Source organism: Macaca mulatta, chromosome 5, assembly GCF_049350105.2.
Source record: "Macaca mulatta isolate MMU2019108-1 chromosome 5, T2T-MMU8v2.0, whole genome shotgun sequence".
NCBI lineage: Eukaryota > Metazoa > Chordata > Mammalia > Primates > Cercopithecidae > Macaca > Macaca mulatta.
In genome coordinates this window covers 15,098,853-15,119,597 of record NC_133410.1, presented here as the reverse complement: position 1 = coordinate 15,119,597, position 20,745 = coordinate 15,098,853, and the positions used below count along the sequence as shown (strand labels likewise).

The 20,745-nt window shown below is 41.6% G+C and overlaps 1 protein-coding gene across 19 annotated transcripts in view; it reads left to right on the top strand.

Annotated features, from left to right (window-relative positions):
- Positions 1-20,745, top strand: part of PROM1 (prominin 1) — a 116,234-nt gene that overhangs the window by 35,210 nt on the left and 60,279 nt on the right. For 10 of the 19 annotated variants that reach the window (XM_015138028.3, XM_015138027.3, XM_015138021.3 and 7 more), the window contains 2 exons: positions 10,812-10,867; positions 16,291-16,496. In XM_015138028.3, coding sequence (XP_014993514.1) covers positions 10,812-10,867; positions 16,291-16,496 — 262 coding nt within the window. 19 annotated transcript variants of the gene reach the window in all.

Sequence of the window (20,745 nt, the reverse complement as noted above, 5' to 3'; positions counted from 1 at the left end):
CATGTGGATTTGAGGATTTGAAGGGTTTAAATGAACGTGCTCTGAGAAACTGAGAAGTACAGCCCTGTTGCAGCAGAAAATGGTTTTTCAATGCATATCACTCAGGTACTAAATTCAGACAGGCGCAGCTCAGCCACAGCATAAGGAAATAGGCTCAGTCAGGAAGTTTGGGGAACTCCAGGACCCGAGGCCATCGTGCTGTTTGGGTCCCCCCAGAATCCCTTCTTTGGTCTCAGTTTCACCCACACCAGCTACAGGAAAATGTGAGCTGAGGAGTGGACAGATTGTGTTCATTTCATTATGAATAATGGGCACATTTAACCAAATGGGGGTGCTGAAAGGTAGAGTTGATAAATATATTTTTCAGAGAAGCCACACTTAACTCTTCAAGTGACAAACTTTTTTAGCTCTAGTATTTTCCATGGAAATCTTTTCAAAAGGCATGTATTTGAATTCAGGCCTTTGAATTGAGTGTACACCAAATATAAATCAACTTTTTTTTGGGGGGGTGGTTAAGGATCCTCATTCAAGATCCTTGTCCTCAGAGACTATGTGTGGCCTCTTGCCCTTGTGCTCACTGGGCCCCGATTGCTACCCTTTGCTTGGTTGTCGGCAGTTGTCATTAATGATGGTTCCTCTACCTGCTCTGAAACAGAGCTGCTCAGAGATATTCTGCTCCCGCACCTATGAGATATAACCATCCAGCAGGAGCAATAGCTGACTGGGGTAGAATTAGGCCAGGCTATAGTAGATGATGATGTAAACAAACATTCATCTAGTGTTGCTGCTAAAAGTATTTTATAGATGTTAACATCTACAACTAGTTTAACGAAACTAATTGTAATGAAACTAATTGTGATGAAACGAATTGAAACCTTTACATGAAAGGCAGTACCGGCCAAACACTGTAAGTACCGGCTGGGCATGGTGGCTCATACCTGTAATCTCAGCACTTTGGGAGGCCAAGGCAGGCAGATCACTTGAAGTCAGGAGTTCTAGACCAGCATGGCTAACATGGGAAAATCCCATCCCTATTGAAAATACAAAAATTAGCCAGCTGTGGTATGTGGCATGTACCTGTAATCCCAGTTATTTGGGAGGGTGAGGCAGGAGAATCACTTGAACCCAGGAGGCAGAGGTTGCAGTGAGCTGAGATTGCCCCACTGTACTCCAGCCTGGACAATAGAGACTGTCTCTCTCAAAAAGAGAAAGGCAGTACCCTTGATAAAGTGAGTGGGCCTCATCCAATCAGTTGAAAGGCCTTAAAAGCAAAAACTGAGGTTTCCTGAGGAGGAAGAAATTCTACCCCAAGACTGTAGCATCCACTCCTACCTGAGTTTATAGCCTGCCAGCCTGCTCTACAGATCTCAGACTTGCTAGCTCCCACAATTCCTTAGAATAAGTCTCTGAATAGCTATATTACTGTCTCTTATTGGCTCTGTCTCTCTAGGGACCCATGACAGAGACAGGCAGTTATTCCCAATGTTTGGGAATGAGGGTGGGAAGGAGTGCGTGGTTGGAGGAAGGCCTAGCCCTCTGCCTATTCTAGTCACTGAAGAATCAAATGAGCAAGGTCACCTGTATCTTGACGCAGAGTCTATGATGACTGAGTACTGTCTCTGAAGTACCCACTCTCTGCTCTATCTTGACACAGAGTCTGTGATGACTTAGTGTTGTCTCTGAAGTACCCACTCTCTGCAGTATCTTGACGCAGAGTCTGTGATGACCGAGTACTGTCTCTGAAGTACCCACTCTCTGCTGTATCTTGATGCAGAGTCTATGATGACCGAGTACCGTCTCTGAAGTACCCACTCTCTGCTATATCTTGACGCAGAGTCTGTGATGACCGAGTACCGTCTCTGAAGTACCCACTCTCTGCTATATCTTGATGCAGAGTCTGTGATGACCGAGTACTGTCTCTGAAGTACCCACTCTCTGCTATATCTTGACGCAGAGTCTGTGATGACCGAGTACCGTCTCTGAAGTACCCATTCTCTGCTATATCTTGACGCAGAGTCTATGATGACCGAGTGCTGTCTCTGAAGTACCCACTCCCTGCTGTATCTTGACGCAGAGTCTATGATGACTGAGTGCTGTCTCTGAAGTACCCACTCTCTGCTGTATCTTGACGCAGAGTCTGTGATGACTGAGTACCGTCTCTGAAGTACCCACTCTGTGTAGACAGTGTGACTCCGCGAGTCCATGGGGTCATTCTTGTCTCCTTCCAGCTTGTGATTTGGAGCTGAAGTGACTGGCTTTGCACCAGATGAGAGGCAAATGCATGTGTATTTGTATGTCTTAAGTTAAAATAAAATATCTAAGGCTTGTTTTCCTTCTTTTTCCTTTCCAGTCAACCTAACAGAACTGATTATATCTACTACGCTGATTCAATGTAGATTTAAACATTTTCACACAATGAATTGGCTCTTTAAACATTGTTTTCCTTGATGAAAGGTAAATTGAGTCAAGCTATGCAAATAACTAGACATTTCTGGATTTGTTTAAAGTCATGAGGTATTTTCCTACCAAGAGAAGACAAATTTTTATTTTAGAAAATGGAATCAGGAAGTTCTAAAGCATAAAAACAACACCCAGCAGGCCTAGCCCAGTGAGGAGAGACAAGACTCAGAGGCAGCGTTACCTCTGTTAGTTACTTAAGATCCCTTCCATATGGGAGCCCTGGAGAAAGTGCTGGTGGCCACATATAAACCACATAAATGTTTATATTTTTACCAACTGGCTCTGCATCTTGAGTTAAATCTGCATTCTCCTCCAGAAAGGGCAACCTGGACCCGGAAGCTGGTGCTCCCAACTCATTTTACCAGCCATTTGTACTCATAACTCTTGGAGATGCTACTGAGATTTTAAGCCAGCTTAACCTTGACCCCTATCTGATGTACTATTCCCAGCATAATACTGTTACCTGAGAACATTTTCCTTAAGTATTTTGGCAGTAGAGGCTTGTTTGAATTGGTGGTTTAAATTGGTTATGAACATGTGTTTTGTAGATTAGGACAATTCAGTTGGTAGGCTTATTGGATGTGTCTCAGGCCCAGGATGACTCTCCAAGCTTTGTAGACCATGGATGAGAAGCAGGCAGGAAGAGTGATTCATCGGAGTTATACTCCACTGTATTTGGTCGTGATTTTTATGAGCGCAAGTACCTTTTCATGCATTCTCTTTTATGAATACAGGAATTCATATCTTTGAAGATGTCTTAAAAATCTCAGTTTATGTGGGTGCTGGTCTGTAAGCTTCACTAAGTCTCTGCATGTGTCATGTGTATGTTTACTTTCTGCTGAAACCAAAAAGTTTTGTTTTGTTTTTTTCTCATTCTATGTTTAGTCAAAGCTGGCAGGATAGGCTACTGGTAGAGGAGGCATGTAGGTAGAAAATTTTGGGGGTCTTAATTCGGTAAGGTGTGTTTTATTAGGGTAAGTAACATCCTTTGCTAAGAGAAACAAGCCCAAATCTCAGTACAAAATGTTTGTGGTTCACTGCTCAGTCCAACATAGAGGCTACCGTGAGTTGGGTGGTGTGGTCTGGGGACTCCGGCTCGCTCCACCGAATGGTTTTGCCAGCCGCTTGGGCTTTGGAATTCTCCTCTGGATCCTCTGTATTTGGCTGAGAAAAGAATAAAGAGGGCAAACGTGCAGGGTCTTTTGGGAGGTTTCAGAGGCCAGGCCTGGAAGTGGTGTGCGTGTACGTCCATCCGTGTTTTGCTGGCCAGAACTCAAGTCCCCTGGTCCCTCTTAGCTGCAAAAGAGCTGGGGAATAGAGTCAGGCTGTGGGTCAGGGAGGAAGAGGCAACACACAGATGGCACAGGACACTTTCATTCTGCGCCAGTCGCCAAGGGCAGGCAGGGAAGAGTGGAGTGTTGAAGGCCGTGGGATCCCAGAGTGGAGGTGGGAGAGGCTAACATGTCTCTTAGCATCTGTAGTGCTCTGTATATTATATAGCAGGCACTGTACTGGACACTTTGTGTTCCCTATATTACATACCAGGCACTGCACTGGACACTTTTCTTGGGGCAAGATGCCTCTCAATCTTCCATAGCCTGTGTAATGCCAGCACATCCAGAGACTTACCACTTTTTGAACTGTGTAGATGTGTGTTTTTTCTGGGCTTGTCAGTTCTACTTGGTTTGAATTTGGTCTAGATGGGGGCAAGTTGTCAAATTTATTTGGAAGTGCCTCCAGAAAGTCTTTTGTGCCTGGAAGGGAACAATTATAGCTGCATTTTAATTAGTATTTAATTTACAAAAATGATGCATGTACAAACTTAGTTTCTGCAAGTCTCTAAATTGAACTTGAATATTATTTTATTCTGTGTCTTTTCAGAAAATATGAATAATCCCTTTCACTTTGATCAGTGTTGTTTTAATGTATGGGTTAACATATTAAATCCTTCTTAGCACAGAGCCACGTGTGACACCGCTGAACTATGTGTGTTTAAGATGGGGCTACCAAAGGCAAAAGAGGGACTGTGGTCTCTCCGCAGAGAGGCACTTAACACTATTTATGCTCTTAATTAATCACATTTCTAAGTAAACACAAGTGCCCAAGCAAGCTGACTTACAGATACTATCAGCAAAACCTTTCCAAGAGCACTTAAGCTTGGCACAAGTCTGATAAATCTACTGCAAACAACAGGGGATTTTAAGTTCTCTATTCATTTTACAAGAGAACATTACAGGGGTGGAATTTCACTAGGCCCAGCTTGGGCCAGAATCTACATAAGTACTCAAAGAAGCCAGTTTGGGAACAGAAATATCTTAGTCAAAGATGAGTTTTGATTCACATAAAGAAGATGGATCTCTTATAATACATGGGTCCTGCACAAGGCACGTTTCTTATTTTAGCTTACGTCTGTGGCTCAGACATCTCAACACTCATAAATCGCACACATACGCATGCAGCCTGTTGGAGAAACTCCTGCTGCATGTGCTGTTGATGGAGCCCTGTTGAAGTGTAGTGAGAAGGTGCAAGAGAATCCCATAAAGCTAAGCATCCTGCCAGCGCTATCCCCTGACCTGGGGGGTGTGTGAGAGAGAGACAGAGAGAGAGACCCTGAGTTCCAGAACTCGTTTCTGCAGACTTGGCTGCTGGCTGCAGAAGGTCCATCCTGAAGTTCACAGGGCTGCTCACTCCCAGGCCACACACTCTGGAGAGGTTGGCAGTCAGAGAGCTACGGACAGAGCAATGGATGGAGAGGCGCAGAACCACGTCCCAGACAGCGTCATGGGGCAACCCATGTGCCCTCAAGAGCAGGCTGCCCTTATTTTCTGTACTTTCTGGGCTACAGTATGCATCCCTGCCACCTTCTCAGCACGTGCAGTCCAGAAAAATATCCATTCAAAGTGGAGCTCCCGTGATGCTGCCAGGGCTGATTCTCACGCGGGCCTTCAATTCTCAGTCTCTTGCCTTGTGCTTGGAGGACTGTGGCAGTGACTCCAGACCAACGTCCTTTCCACCAAGAGCCTGGGGAAGGGAGGTGTTAGTGAGCATTTTCCCCCCCCAAAAAGCCAAGGCTTAGCTGCATGTGGTGTGCACGCCTGTGGTTCCAGCTACTCTGGAGGCTGAGGCCAGGAGTTGGAGAGTGCAATGAGCTATGATGGCGCCACTGCCCTCCAGCCTGGGTGACAGAATGAGATCCCATCTCTATGAAATAAACAAAACAAAAAACAAGAAACGCCAAGACTTGAGTCTGTTGAGTCTGTGTCTCACTGGCTGAAGATGGATGGATTGTCTATTGACTCCTAAACCAAGTTAGTCTGTGTCTCACTGGCTGAAGCTGGATTGTCTGTTGACTTCTAAACCAAGTTATGGGGGTTGAGGGAATATGCTGCTTGTCTCAGACCAGAGGGTCTCACTCACACACTGTAGGTCTCACTCACACACTGTGGGTCTCACTCACACACTGTAGGTCTCACACACTGTGGGTCTCAGATCCCCTTTAACTCTTAAAAATTATTCAGGGCCCCAAAGAGATTTTGTTTATCAATATTGATCATATTTGAAGATAAAATGGAGAACACCTTAACATATATTTGTCAATTTATTTTAAAAGAAAGATAGTAAACCCTTTCCATAAATAACTTAATTTTGTTAAAAATAACTACGGTTTCCAAAAGCAAAAATCATGAGAAGAGTGGCATCAGTTTTTGCATTTCTGCAGATCTCTTGAACATCTGGCTTAGTGCAAGTCAGCTGGATTTTCATATCCGTATCTGAGCTGGTCCTGTTGAAGTACTGGGTGTTAGCGCGACTGATGTGTAGTGTGAAGGTCTGCTCTCACTGAGATACGTAGTTGTAAAACAGAGCCGTATTTTAGTATTCTCTTCAGATAATTGTGCATATTTTACTTTAATACCACACTAAAACTGTACAAGTGCTAGTTTGTAAAAGTTATTTGCAATATGGAATCTGGAACCACATGAATTAGTTTTTTATATTTTGATCTATTAACATCCACTGGTCTGTCTTCCACTGTATGTATTTATTTAAAAAAATTTAAATTTGTATAAATTTATGGGTACAAATGTAATTTTGTGACGTGGATAGAGCACATTGTCGTGAAGTCAGGGCTTTTAGAGTATCCGTCACCTGAATAACATACACTGTACCTATGAAGTAATTTTTTATCATCTGCCCTCCTCCCACCTCCCTGTCTTCCACTTTGAATGGATCTTTTTCCATGCAGGATTTTGTGACATGATGCATGAATCATCTGGAAAATATTCAGTCACCGAGTTTTGTACTTCTCCTAAATGTGGACATATTTCATTTTATAGTATCAAAAATTCTTTAATATCCTTACTGATCACGTTAGAAAGGCATAAGTACTGGAATGCTGTCAAGCTCATGGTGGTGGATACACATTTTGCAAAATTCTAATTTTTGCTTGAAAGCTCTAATTTTATCATTGGCAACAAATCTCGTCAGTGGCTTCTTAAACTTGCAAACTCCACTTCTTTCATTTTAGAGAAAATGCTGGCCAGACACGGTGGCTCATGCCTGTAACCCCAGTGCTTTGGGAGGCCAAGGTGAGAGGATCGTTTGAGGCCAGGGGTTTAAGACTAGCCTGGGCAACATAGTGAGACCCCATCTCTACAAAAAAAAAAAAAAATTGTCTGTGCATGGTGGCGTGCACTTGTAGTCTAGCTATGCTGAGGGGAGAGGGGAGGATAACTTGAGCCCAGGAGTTCAAGCCTGCAGTGAACCAGATTAAGGGCTGAGATTGGGTATATCCAAATCTGAATAGTCACAATTTATCTCTCAGTCTTTCTTATTTAGTTTTATTTATTTTTTATTTTTTTGAAGCAGGGTCTCGCTCAGTCACCCAAGCTGGAGTGCAGTGGCATAACTGGCTTAGTTGAACTTCTGGGCTCAAATGATCCTCCTACCTCAGCCTCCCACTACAGGTGCATGCCCCCACACTTGGCTAATGTGGGGTCTCACTATGTTACCTAGTTGCCCAGGCTGGTCTCAAACTCCTCGGCTCGAGCAATCCTCTGTCCTTGGCCTCCCACAGTGCTAGGACTACAGGTGTGAGCCACCGCGCCTGGCCATCAACTTTTCTTCCAAGTAAAGATGGTGTTCCATGAAAACTGTGGCTCGTTGAGCTCACAACTTAAAACACTTGCACAAATGCTTTTTGCACGTTATCCTTGGATGTGCATGAAAGAGCTTTATGTGTAGTTACCATTTCTTTACACAGGATAATAAAAAGAGCTGTACTCACAGGTTGAAATTTAATAAAAATAATTTTTAATGCTTTATCAAGACCCTTCTTAAGTGTAACTGACTATTGAACATGAATGCCTAATGGGAAAGAATATAATGAGTATTAGCTGCAGTCTTGATTTGTGCCAAATCACCTGCATTCTTACCTACCACTGCCTTTGCACCCTAGTGCAAATGTCAACACAACAAAAAAAGCAATTAACATCTTGTGTTTTGACCTCATGGACACCCTGAACGTATCTTGGGGATTCCCATAGCCCATGTTTGGAGACCTGCTGGTTTAGACCCGTGAAGGTCTACCTTTGTGGTGCTGGGCTCACGGCTTCCCCAGTCCACGTGGCCTGAGAGGATGGAAGGAGCAGTTCCCCAAAAGAAATCCGAAGTTTTTCATTTTGTTTTGGTTTGTTTGCTTTGTTTTGTAAGGGAAAAAATAAAAGTGAATGGATATTGAATGGCCAAAACAATAGTCTTCCACACTGCACTTACCATAGATACTGTTCTATAACCTACATTCTCTAAATTCCTTCATATAATAATAGCAGGTATATACCATGTTCCCACTATGTGCCAGGCTTGGTGCTGTTTTATTTATAAATGTTTTCTCACTTCACCCTTAGTGGTCCTTTGAGAGTAGGGACATCTTATTTCGCAGATGAGGATGTTTGTAGCAGTTATTTACCTACAGACACTCAGTTAAGTGGTGGAGCTTGGATTCGCTTCTAACTCGTTTCTAGGTCAAGATCCCAAAATGCAACATATTATGCTGTGCAGCTAAATATATTTTGATAAATAGATGATTTCTCAGTTTCTATATCAACAGTAGACTATTTATTTATTTATTTTTATTATACTTTAAGTTCTAGGGTACTTGTGCACAACGTGCAGGTTTGTTACATATGTATACATGTGCCATGTTGGTGTGCTGCACCCATTAACTAGTCATTTACATTAGGTATATCTCCTAATGCTATCCCTCCCCTATCCTCCCTCCCCACAACAGGCCCCAGTGTGTGATGTTCCCCACCCTGTGTCCAAGTGTTCTCATTGTTCAATTCCCACCTATGAATGAGAACATGCGGTGTTTGGTTTTCTGTTCTTGCGATAGTTTGCTGAGAATGATGGTTTCCAGCTTCATCTATGTCCCTACAAAGGACATGAACTCATCCTTTTTTATGGTTGCATAGTATTCCATGGTGTATATGTGCCACATTTTCTTAATCCAGTCTGTCATTGTTGGATATTTGGGTTGGTTCCAAGTCTTTGCTCTTGTGAATAGTGCCGCAATAAACATACGTATGCACGTGTCTTTACAGCAGCATGATTTATAATCCTTTGGGTATATACCCAGTAATGGGATGGCTGGGTCAAATTATATTTCTAGCTCTAGATCCCTGAGGAATCGCCACACTGTCTTCCACAATGGTTGAACTAGTTTACAGCCCCAGAATCTACAAAGAACTCAAACAAATTTACAAGAAAAAAACAACCCCATCAAAAAGTGGGCAAAGGATATGAACAGACACTTCTCAAAAGAAGACATTTATGCAGCCAACAGACACATGACTCTTTCATTCAGTGAAATTTTAAACAGAAGCCTGATCTGTAAAACAGACCAAAGCAATGCTGACTGGTTGAAGGGGAGGTAACCTATATTGTCTGAAGGGGATTAGACAGCCTCAGTGTCCCTGTGGTCCTTGGGCAGCCCCCGAGGTACTGTGAAGAAACTATTGGGGTTCCCTGGGTGCATATCAGTTTGAAAATCTGTTCCTGCAGCGTAATCTTTAAATATCGCCCATATCTCTGAGTTGTAGAGGAGAAAAGTTGTTTTGCAGAAAGCCTTTTGGGAAAGTGGCTTGCTTTGTTTTCCTGTATGTTAATCTGACTTTTGCATCATAAAAGGAGTCGATGTAGGGTTTCGTTTGCCCCCCCACCCCGCCCCTGCCCCACCCCTCCAGTAGTACATTTCAGGTGTGATGGATATAGTGATAGTAATGCAGAAGCTCCTTCCTGGGGTGAGAGACAGTGTACAGGGTGGCGGGAAGGCACCCGCACAGGAGGAGGAAGACCTGGGCCTTGGTCTGGCCTCCTCACGAATCACTATGTCACCCTCTCTGTCCGTGTCTCAGTTGTCTTATATCATTCTTAGATGGCGGCTCATGGTTAAGTGGCGGCTCTTTACCTTTTTTTGGTCCCAGGGCTATGTGAGAATTTGAAAATGCTCTAAATGAATATTTATGGAAAAGTTCAAGTTTGCATTGCATAGGTTTTTGTGTACTGCTTGGAGACAGGAAGAGAAGGATTTCCCATGTTAAGAACTCTTGAGTTGGGTTATTTTATTTTATTTTTTTAGATGGAGTCTGGAGTGCAGTGGCGCAATTTCGGCTCACTGCAACCTCCACCTCCTGAGTTCAAGTGATCCTCCCGCCTCAGCCTCCCAAGTAGCTGGGATTACAGGCATGCACCACCACACCTGGCTAATTTTTGTATTTTTAGTAGAGATGGAGTTTCACCATGTTGACCAGGCTGGTTTCGAACTCCTGGCCTCAGGTGATCCGCCTGCCTCTGAGTCCCAAAGTGGTGGGATTACAGGTGTGAGCCGCAGCGCCCTGCCGAGTTGGGTTAATTTTAAGATTCCTTTCATCCATTCCTTTGTAAAATATTAATATCAGGCAAATGTGGAATTATTGAAAAATAAATTTCATTTGTGTTTCCAGATAATTAAGAATTGGCAATTTCAGCATAATTTTTATAAATGATTATTAATAAGCTGTATGTGGTTTGCTGGTAAATATTAAAGTGTATTATGATAAATTACTAACTTAAAAATGACAACTCTCTAATTCTGTCCCTGACAAAATAATAAATCGGAAGTATTTGTCTTCTATTCTTGGCTTCTGGCTAGAGGTCATTAATTATTTAACTACATTAAGAAATAGGAATAAAATTATAAGAATAATAGAAACATAGTTATAATAATTTGTAAGCATATAAAGATCTTTTTCCAAATATGAATTTTATATTTTTACTGAAAAAATAATTTTGCTATTTTGTGGCTTTTTTTCCAGATACTTTGAGAAAAGTCATACAGAAGGCACGTGAGTCCAAAATTGATTATGATAAGGTAATTTTTCATTGGTGTATTTATTATTAAAAATATGAAGTATGAGAAAAATTTTGGCTGACTTGAAAGTAAATCTTTAAACAACCAGTTATTCAATCTGCAATTTTAGTAACCTTTTTTGACTAAGAACTTTCATGGAATATTGAACCACCTTACAAATCCCATTTGAACCATAGCAGACATTTCAAAAGTAGCATTTGAAGAAAGCCTTTCAAGTTGTATGTTATTTAAAAATTAAAAACTACGGCCGGGCGTGGTGGCTCACGCCTGTAATCCCAGCGCCTTGGTAGGCCGAGGTGGGCAGATCATAAGGTCAGGAGTTTGAGACCAGCCTGGCCCATATGGTGAAACTCTGTCTCTACTAAAAATACAAAAATTAGCCGGGTGTGGTGGCACTCACCTGTAGTCCCAGGTACTCGGGGGGCTGAGGCAGGAGAATTGCTTGAACCCGGGAGGCAGAGGTTGCAGTGAGCCGAGATGGTGCCATTGTACTCCAGCCTGGGTGACAGAGTGAGACTCCGTCTCAAAAAAAATAATAAATGAATAAATAAAGTAAACAAAAACTAAAATTCCTTCAAAAAGCAATATTACACTACTTTTCTTTTAGCTGAGGGATGAGAACTCCCTCATTAAGTGGAATTGTTTGAAAATTCCTAGAGATGGTGACTATGTACTCTGTTATAAAACATCGTTTGTATAAAAGCTTTGCATTTATACAAGGTTTATGAATCTCTTGCTGTGTGAGTACATGGCTAGAATTGAAGGAAGGTGGAGATAAGGATGATAGCCTTTGGTCTCAAGAGGCTAGAAGACAGATAGCAGGGACCTTATCTAGTTAATATAACGAGGATCGTGCAAGGGCAGAGCCGGTGGGATGGGTGGGCACTCTGCTCACATTCCAGGCTTCAGGAACCATGTGAGCAAAGAGGTCAAGGTATGAAAGAAGCAGGCCCCTGGCAAGAGGGAGAGAAAAAAAGGTAAGATGGGACCTGATCCTGGGAGGACCTTGAACGTCTCCCTGGAGTGAGTCCATAGTATTTTCAGAAAGTATCAAGGCTCCTTGCATTTTTCTGTTTATTACCCAAGGTGCTGCCAGTGCACTCGTCTGCAACTGCCTACCTAAACACACGAGTGGTCTTGATTCTGGTGTGTTATGAGTGTAGGTTGCCCATGAAGCAAACAGACAAAAGTGTGTAGCACTGAATATTCGATAATAAAAAATAGTTAAATGTGTTTGCCAGGTTCTCAGTCCTTCTCGGTAAGTAAAGCACTTTGTTCCTTCCTTTCCTGGTTTGAAGGTGGTTATCAGGCTAACCATAAGCAGATGTATAGGTGGACGTTTTTTACTGGCTTGCACAATAAATCTGAACGCTAGTGTTTCCGGCACGGGGGAGGGCAGTTCCCTCTTGCCCAGTGAATCATTATCTCAGATGGTTACAAATGGCCTCATCATATTTTTAATTTGCAAGAAAATTATACTCAAGAGAAAAGTAAATGCAGAAGCTGAAGAGGAAAGCCTTATCCAGAGGCTGTTTACATTCAGCAAGGGAAGACTGTGTGGAAGATAAACTGAGCTGTTCCCAGGGCACACAGCCTTCCCCAGCACTGTGGAAAGCATTTTCATTCCTCAGTGCCACAGGCTTCATTTACATCTCCCAAACGTGATTGCCACGTTGGCCTGCATCTCTAGGGGGAAGAAAATGACTGTTGCTTTTATATTTATATTCAAAATTAGCATAATATGCTTAGCCAGCCTGAATGCCAACCAAGGAATGGGAGTAGGGGCAGTGCTTCAGTGGGATCCGGGACTTGGAGGACAAGGTCTTGAGACCCTTAGTTGGCCTTGAGGAACCTGCGAGCCTGAGCTGGAGCTGGGCTGCCACTGACCCTGGCAGTGTCTTTGTGCTTGACTTGGTATTAGATTTGGCACTCCCATAACCTTGGTTTATACACCTGGCTCTTGTTCCCTTTCCTTGCCTTTGCAAATGAATAAAAACTCTGGGTGAGGGTGCAGTGGAGAGAAGATGCAGAACTGAACCCATATGAATGAGCTGAATCCTACTCTGGATGTGGAACTGGACCACGCTTTCTACCATTATCCAAAGACAGGGGTTTAGTGAAGCACAGGCACCAAAGGAGCCAGGCCACATCTGGAGGAGGGTTTTCTGGCTAGATTTAGTCTGATAAAGGCTGGGTGTGTTGGGTTGGTTCCCCCTGAAGCAGACCCTAAGCCAATGACTCCAGGGCAAGTCATTTGTTTGGAAGCCTCAGGGAACACAGATTCCTGGTCGTACCCATATCTTCTGACTCATGTGCTCTAGCAGAGGAGCCCAGGAGTCAGTGTTTTTCTTTAACACACACTGTGAGGTGCATCTTTATGTCTGGTGAGCTTGGGAGCTTGTGCCCTGGTTGGTAACAAGCCTGCGCACCCCCTCCCCAAGAAAGGGAGCCTGGGATCATTTAAAATGCCCCATGTGACCCCAGAGGCAGCTATATCTGAACTGCCCCCCAGTCCCCATGTTTTGGATGCCTCATTTAAAAGTGATTCCCATCACAAATGTTGTTCCCTCAGATCTGCCAGCTGAGGCAATAGTTTCTAAACCTTTAGATTTCCTGGACCAGAATATTTCAAAAAAGTGATCTAGAAAATGACATAGAGCCACCTAATTTTATTTGGCCACAAAAGGACATTTAAAATCAAACATTGAGATGTTTGGAATAAAAATGGTGGGAATCCGTTGATCGCTTTAAGCACAGGAATAGCACCATCAGATTTTTAGTTTAGAAAAGGGCACTTGGGAAGATGCTGCCATTGGTTACGGAGTTCTCAGATCTGATTCTCTATTTTATGAAGATCACATGGTTAGTGTGTTAAGCATTTATAACTTCCCCTCTAATTCTCCTTTTCATAACCGATTAGCATACGGATTAAGAACCTTTTGGGAAATCCAAATGTAAATGCAAATGTGAATTTCAGAACTCAAAGTAACTTAAACCACTGTTTCTTGAATTCACACTCAAGTTTTATATTCCTTTCTCGTACTTATCCTTCTATCACCCAATTTCCTCCTTGTGGGATATGAGCGTTCTTGGTTATGGTTGATCACTCATAACTTTTTCTGTCTGTTTTCTTGATGCATGCTGCCTCTGCCAAAATTCCTCACCTGCGTTGACTTCTACAGCCAGAAACTCTAATCTTAGGTCTCAAGGTAAAGTCCTTGTCTGCTATTTTAAGTTGCTCTTTGAAAGCCTTTCTGTTCTTCACTGTCATCCTCGCTGTGAAAATGTTTAAATGATCCATTTCAGTTATGTTTTTACCATCACTTTTAACCTTCTCTTTTAAGCAAGATATCTCTGTAATATTTAGATGTTGATCTTCAACATAATCAACAAAGCACTGGAAGATCTTGGTGTATCAAAAAACAGTGTAAATAGTGACAGGCCTTCATCTAGTCAGCCTAGACGTGAACTCTTGAAATACCTGTCTTGTTCCTGATACTGCCTGATGTTTAGTCAGTAACACTAGAAAGGCTGTGTATCAAATGTACAATTTGTATTTAAAGCTAAAATTAGTGCATTTAAAACATTTCAATACATCTTGTCTCCTGGGTTTGGGTTCAGTGTCTCCTGGAATTCAGAAAGAATTTACGTTTCTTTAAAATAGTAAACAATTTAGAATATTTGCTGAGAAATGATGGAAAAATACGTAAGTAAGAGTTTGGAAGGTCTGGGCTGGTTTCTTAACTGGCAAGTGATGTTGGTCCTCGAGGAAGGGTTAAGTCAGCTAATAATGCCTCTTCGTGGACACGGGATGGGGGTTAACTTAAGCGTGAGCACGTACTTGATGAACGCAGCAAAATCCAGCCACTTTCTTTTTCTTTTTTTTTTTTTTTTAGCAATTTAATCTTAATATGGAAGTAGGTAATATTCAAGTGCCAGATGCACCAGATTTACTAGTCTTGAGCATTTGCTCATAGCATTAACTACCATTTGTTGAATATCTACTGTGTGCTGGGCACTTGGCTAGTTGTTTTCACATTCAGTGGTTCAGTTATTTGTCCCTCACAATATGTTTATGAGGTTAATGCTAATGTGATACCATCCAGTTTAGGGACCTGGAAGCCCCCCGCTGGGATGTAAAGCAGGTCGCTCCTCCAAGACATCACATTTGCTCCCAGGAGCAAGACGTTGTGTTTTATTTTCCTTTGCTCAGCTTGGCTTAAGAATTCGCAGCTGTCTAGATTGTCCATTTAGTTGCAAACTGCCAACTTGCAATTTTCTGCCATTCTTTAGAAGTGTAAGCAGCTACATGCATGAATTGGAATGATATCAAGTTTCATCATCTAGTTGCATTAATTTTCGTTTATCCCAGAATAAAGTCAGCAGTGATTATGAAAAGAGGTTTAGGTCACATGATTGTATCTGGAAATTGTGCTGTTCCTAGGAACTCAGGAACTGTCTGAGACACAGACTGCCGAGGTCGGTCCTTCACTGTGGATCTGACTCCTGGGCATGGCATGAGAAGCACCTTACATGTCTACTCAGTACCTGGTCCTTTGTCACATTATTTCTAATCATGCATTATCTCTAATTTTCACAATGACTTGACAAGGTACGTATTATTATTTCCAGTGTGTTAGTGGAGAAACTCACTGACTGGCCTGTGTTTAACGTGCCTGACTTAGAGTCTGAGCCTTTTTTTCTAAATTAAGATACATTCCAGATTCTTGTGTAACTGTTTGCCGGCCAATCCAAAGTGCTTTGAGTCTTTCACTTCTATTTGTGCAGTTTTCCTGGTGTAAAGCACCTTAAATGTAGATTATTTGTTATGCAAGTACTCCTGCCAAGATTTATTGATCCATTTAAAAACAAACAAAATACCTTTGGGGTTAAAATTAAACCGTTTGCAGCTCAAACTAGCATTTCGTTATCTTCCTAGGGGTTGAAGGACATCTTCCAGTAACCACTTGGCCCTATATTCGATAACTCAATTTTCTGCTTCCTCTGTTTCAAAAAGGAGCTTCAAAATGGAATATATATATATATATATTCAGATTCAACTAATGATGGCAGATACATTAAAAAAACAAAACATGGTCAGGCGCGGTGGCTTACACCTGTAATCCCAGCACTTTGGGAGGCCGAGGCAGGTGGATTGCTTGAGGACAGGGGTTCAAGATCAGCCTGGACAACATGGTGAAACCCTGTCTCTACGGTACTTGGGAGGCTGAGGCCTGAGAATCGCTTGAACCCAGGAGGCGGAGGTTGCAGTGAGCTGAGATCACACCACTGCACTCCAGCCTGGGCAACAGAGCGAGACCCTGTCTCAAAAAAAAAAAAAAAAAAGAACTTTGTACACCGTGGAATGTTCTACTTATTATTTCGTGTTACAATATGTGCTGTTTCTTTTGTTTGAATTGCAGATTATCTACTATGAAGCAGGGATTATTCTATGCTCTGTCCTGGGACTGCTGTTTATTATTCTGATGCCTCTGGTGGGGTATTTCTTTTGTATGTGTCGTTGCTGTAACAAATGTGGTGGAGAAATGCACCAGCGACAGAAGGAAAATGGACTCTTCCTGAGGAAGTGCTTTGCAATCTCCCTCTTGGTGATTTGTATAATAATAAGGCAAGTAGAATCTTGGACAACAACTGATTGTGTTTTAGGTTGATGAAGAGTGTCTCATATTTTAATGGTTAAACCATGAGTTTAAAACTAAACAAAATAGCAACAATGAAAAAAAATCCCACAAAACAGAAAAAGGAGAGCACAAGTGCTTGTCTAGAGTGATTCGAAAGGATCTCATTAGCACCAGACATTAGCGTTGTAATGAAGCTGCCCCAACTGAGCTGATGAGCCAGCGTTTTGGTATTTTTTTCCTTTTGAAGGTATCCTGAGAAATCTTGGACTGCAGAAAGGATTTACTTTCCAGCACAGCAGACTCCTCTTAATTAGCTCTTTGCAGACAGGCAGCATGTAGAAAGGAGAGATGGATCTGCAAGTTGATTTGCTAGTTGAGTCCAAAGGAATCGTGATGGACAGATGCAGTCCCTGAATTTGGAAATTTGAGAATATTGTAGAATGCAATTGACTTTCTAATAATAAACCCATTTTTCTTATATGTGCTGTTCATCCGCTACCCTCTCTTGAAGTCTGGAACACACTTCATGATTTAGGGTGTTTCTGCTGCAGCTTCTGCTGCTTTCAAAAGTTTTCCAGTTGACTGGCAGATCAGAAATACATTGCTTTTAAGATGACGTTTTTTCGAGTCCAAATTAGACTGCTCATCTGAAGAATGTGCACCACAACACATTCTTGGTTATTGTTCCGCATTTCCTCATTCATTCCACCACTGTTTCATGAAGCAACCGAAATAAATGTGCCTATGATGTGAAGGCACAGCAAGGGTTGGCCAACAGCCTTCTCTTTGTCGTTTCTCCAGACACCACATGTGCTCAGTAGCCGTAAGATTTTTTTCAAGTTTTACTAAGGAAGTAATATTCAGGAATTTTAGCTGAAAACAGTCAGTCCTATGAGTTGGAGTTCCAGCTGCAAACCCAAGAAGGAAAGTCTTTAAGTGCGGCCACCAGCAGGGGTCTGATAAAATGTGTGGCTTAGGGTGGCCACTCATTGAAATGCAGTGTACCCATTGGAGAGGACTGGGCAGCTCCAGATTTGTTGATACCAAACAGTCACCATGACTGATGAAGTGAAAAAAACAGGTTGCAGACCATGTGTAGAACATGGTAACTATGTTAAAAAAAAGAAAAGAAAAAAAAGATGAGGAAGGAGACACAAGCACTTGGTCATATTTGTACAGGGTGGATGGGATGTGAAAGGGTTGACAAGCAACTGGCAACAGTGGTTGCCTCTGGGAAGGAAATTGAGGGTTGTGGAGGGGAAGGAAGGAAAGTCATTTCTTGCTGTAGCTGGGTTTTTGTCTCTTTTGATTATGTACCAGGTTCAGGTATTACCTATTGAATTAACTTAACTAAAACTTGAACAATGACAAAAAAAAGTATTCACAACAGACAAAGGCCAATGCATTACCACTTACTCCAGGGCAGTGATTATTTAAGCAAAGACATACTTTTGCTGATAATAGTGGAATAATCGACCGACCTTAACTATATATATGTGTGTAAACAGGATCCAAGTGAATGTGTTAGCTGACTTCATGCACTGTTGGTTAGCCTGAGAGTTACTTGTTTTTTCTCCATGACGTTGGGGTGTGGGCATCTCTGTCTGTCAATCTCTCTCTCTCTCTCTCTCTCTCTCTCTCTTTCTTTTCTTCTCTTTTCTATTTTCTGTCTCTCCTTGCCTCTCTGTGTTTTTCTGTCACTGTCTGTCTCCTTCTCTGTGTCTCCAAAAATCATTTGATCCTTACTGGTTTTTTTTATATTTGATCTTGAGAGGCAGTTTGGGATCAGGTCAGTAGTGATCATTGCAGATGTGCCTGTCTGTCTCTCCTTTATATTTGATATGCTCTAAGGAATGCACAGACTCCTAGTTGTTGGGGTAGTTACCTCCTTTTCAGCTACCAGAAGAATCTCAGTTACAGCCCTGAAACCTGTCAAACCCACCAGGGATCCCTGTGTGTTTCCCGTAAGCCTGAAACTTACATGCCGCATTTGTCTGGACACTTGCACAGCGATGTTTACCCACTCCATACACCCTGGACCTCAAAGATGAGATTCAGATGTGAAAGCGTCATCTGAAAATATTGCCCTTCGGGCTTCTTGTTAGAGTGATTACTTACTTAACAAGTTAATAATTTTCACTTGATGTCAATACATAGCCATAATTTCAGGAAAATTCTTGATTGAATGTAGTTATTTATTTACCTGAATTAAATGTTTACATGTGTAATAATGGGTTTCCAATATTTTGAGTTTCTTTCCTTTTTTGAGACAGAGTCTCGCTGCGTCATCCAAGCTGGAGTGCAGTGGTGCTATCACGGCTCACTCCAACCTCTGCCTCCTGGGTTCAAGTGATTCTTGTGCCTCAGCCTTCTGAGTAGCCAGGATTTTACAAGCATGCACCACCAGGCCTGGCAAATTTTTGTATTTTCAGTAGAGATGGGGTTTCACCATGTTGGCCAGGCTGGTCTCAAACTCCTGGCCTCAAGTGATCTGCCTGCCTAGACCTCCCAAAGTGCTAAGATTACAGGCGTGAGCCACCGCGCCTAGCCACTACATTGGGTTTCTTTTTTAAAATTGAACTTTCATTTGCATTACATATAATTATGTGTTACGCATGTTATAGTTCACTCTCAGCTGACTTAGTTATTTACATTATGTTGAAAATGCCAAAATATATCAACAGTAAAGCTACAAAGTAAAAAATAAACTTGGCTTCCATTTATGTATAAAATGAAAGCTACCATTTTGTTAATTCTTCAGAATTCAGACCTATCAAATCAATATATGTTTTATTTTAATTTAGAAAATTCTTTTAAAAAAATGCATGCTGTGATTCTATACCCTCCTACACACTCAGTTAAAACCATTTTTTCCCACCCAAGTAAAACATTAATGTGAAAATTGTAATTTCAGATTTCAATATAATTAAACCAAAATTGATCAACTGTTTGAGATTGTGACAAAACTAAAACTAATTTGATTTCACGTAGCACATTGAATTTATATATAAATTATAAATAGGCTTAAATGAGAATAGTATGTGAATTTTTTTTCTCACTTTAAATTCTGATGAGAATTTAAGCTTCTTTGCCTTGAACTTTTTGATTTACGGTAACTATTTTGATGGCTTCCTTTTGAAACCCCCACTGGTTTGCAAATACCTTAAACATGAGTTGCATAATACCTACGTATTGTTTGCAAGTAATCCAAGCTAGCCAGGAGGATTAAAGACCTGGGGAAAGTTAAGATTTCTACATTATGAGCAGCTAGACAGGAGAAGAAAGAATGTCCACAAAATCAGAAGATTAGATAAAAATAAGAAGGAAAAGAATGTCAACAAAATTGGAAGGCAGAAAGGAAAAGAAAGTTCAATTATGTACCCTAGAACTTAAAGTATAATAAAAAAAAAAGGGGGGGGGAAGAAAGGAAGTGGAGGAAAAGATAGGAGAGTGGACTCTCTCTTGTTTAATGCAGGGCCTCTAGCTGACATTGACTTCAGTGGAGATTGGACACTACTGAGAAATAATCTTTGCATATGATTTTAAAAAATTTCTTTCAGAAACCCAGAGCAGTCCACCTGCCTTTTATTGGACTCTGTAATTTTTGTGGCTCAAAATGTTACAATTAAACGCAGTTGGTTTTCAAGTTAGTTTTGAGCATCCTTTTTTATTTTAAAAAATGTAAATCTTTTCTTTAGGGAGTGAAGGGAAGACATAGGTGTTAAGGAGAAAGATTCCCTAGCAGATGTGCAATCTACGTGGGCATGTTCTTTCTCTGAGCGTTCCCAGAGGCAGCTGTGGAATGTGAGAATTCTGTAGACACTGACATATGTTTATGCAGTCTGTTTGACCATCAGCACAAGATCGAATTTCCACCTCTCACTGTAGACTGTTAAGCAGATGTGTCTTACTCCAGAAACAGCCAAGTTTCTTCTCCTTTCTGTCTCTTTGCTTGTCACCACTGCATTTCTCATAAAGGTTATGGAGGAAAAAAAACAACCATGGCTTGACTTCCTCTGTATGTTTTTAAGTTTCTGAGTATGATAAGCCAACTTTGCTAAGAATTCCCATGGTGAATTGAATTCCAGTCATTTTCAGGAAGCTGGCTATTTTCAAAGTTCATTTTATACTGGGATGTGATTGCCAATTCCTGACTGGGAGGCTACAAGGTTGTAGAAAAGAGATTGAGCTAGATATAGCAGTCCTGAAAATCGTGAAACTTTCTTCATGTGAATG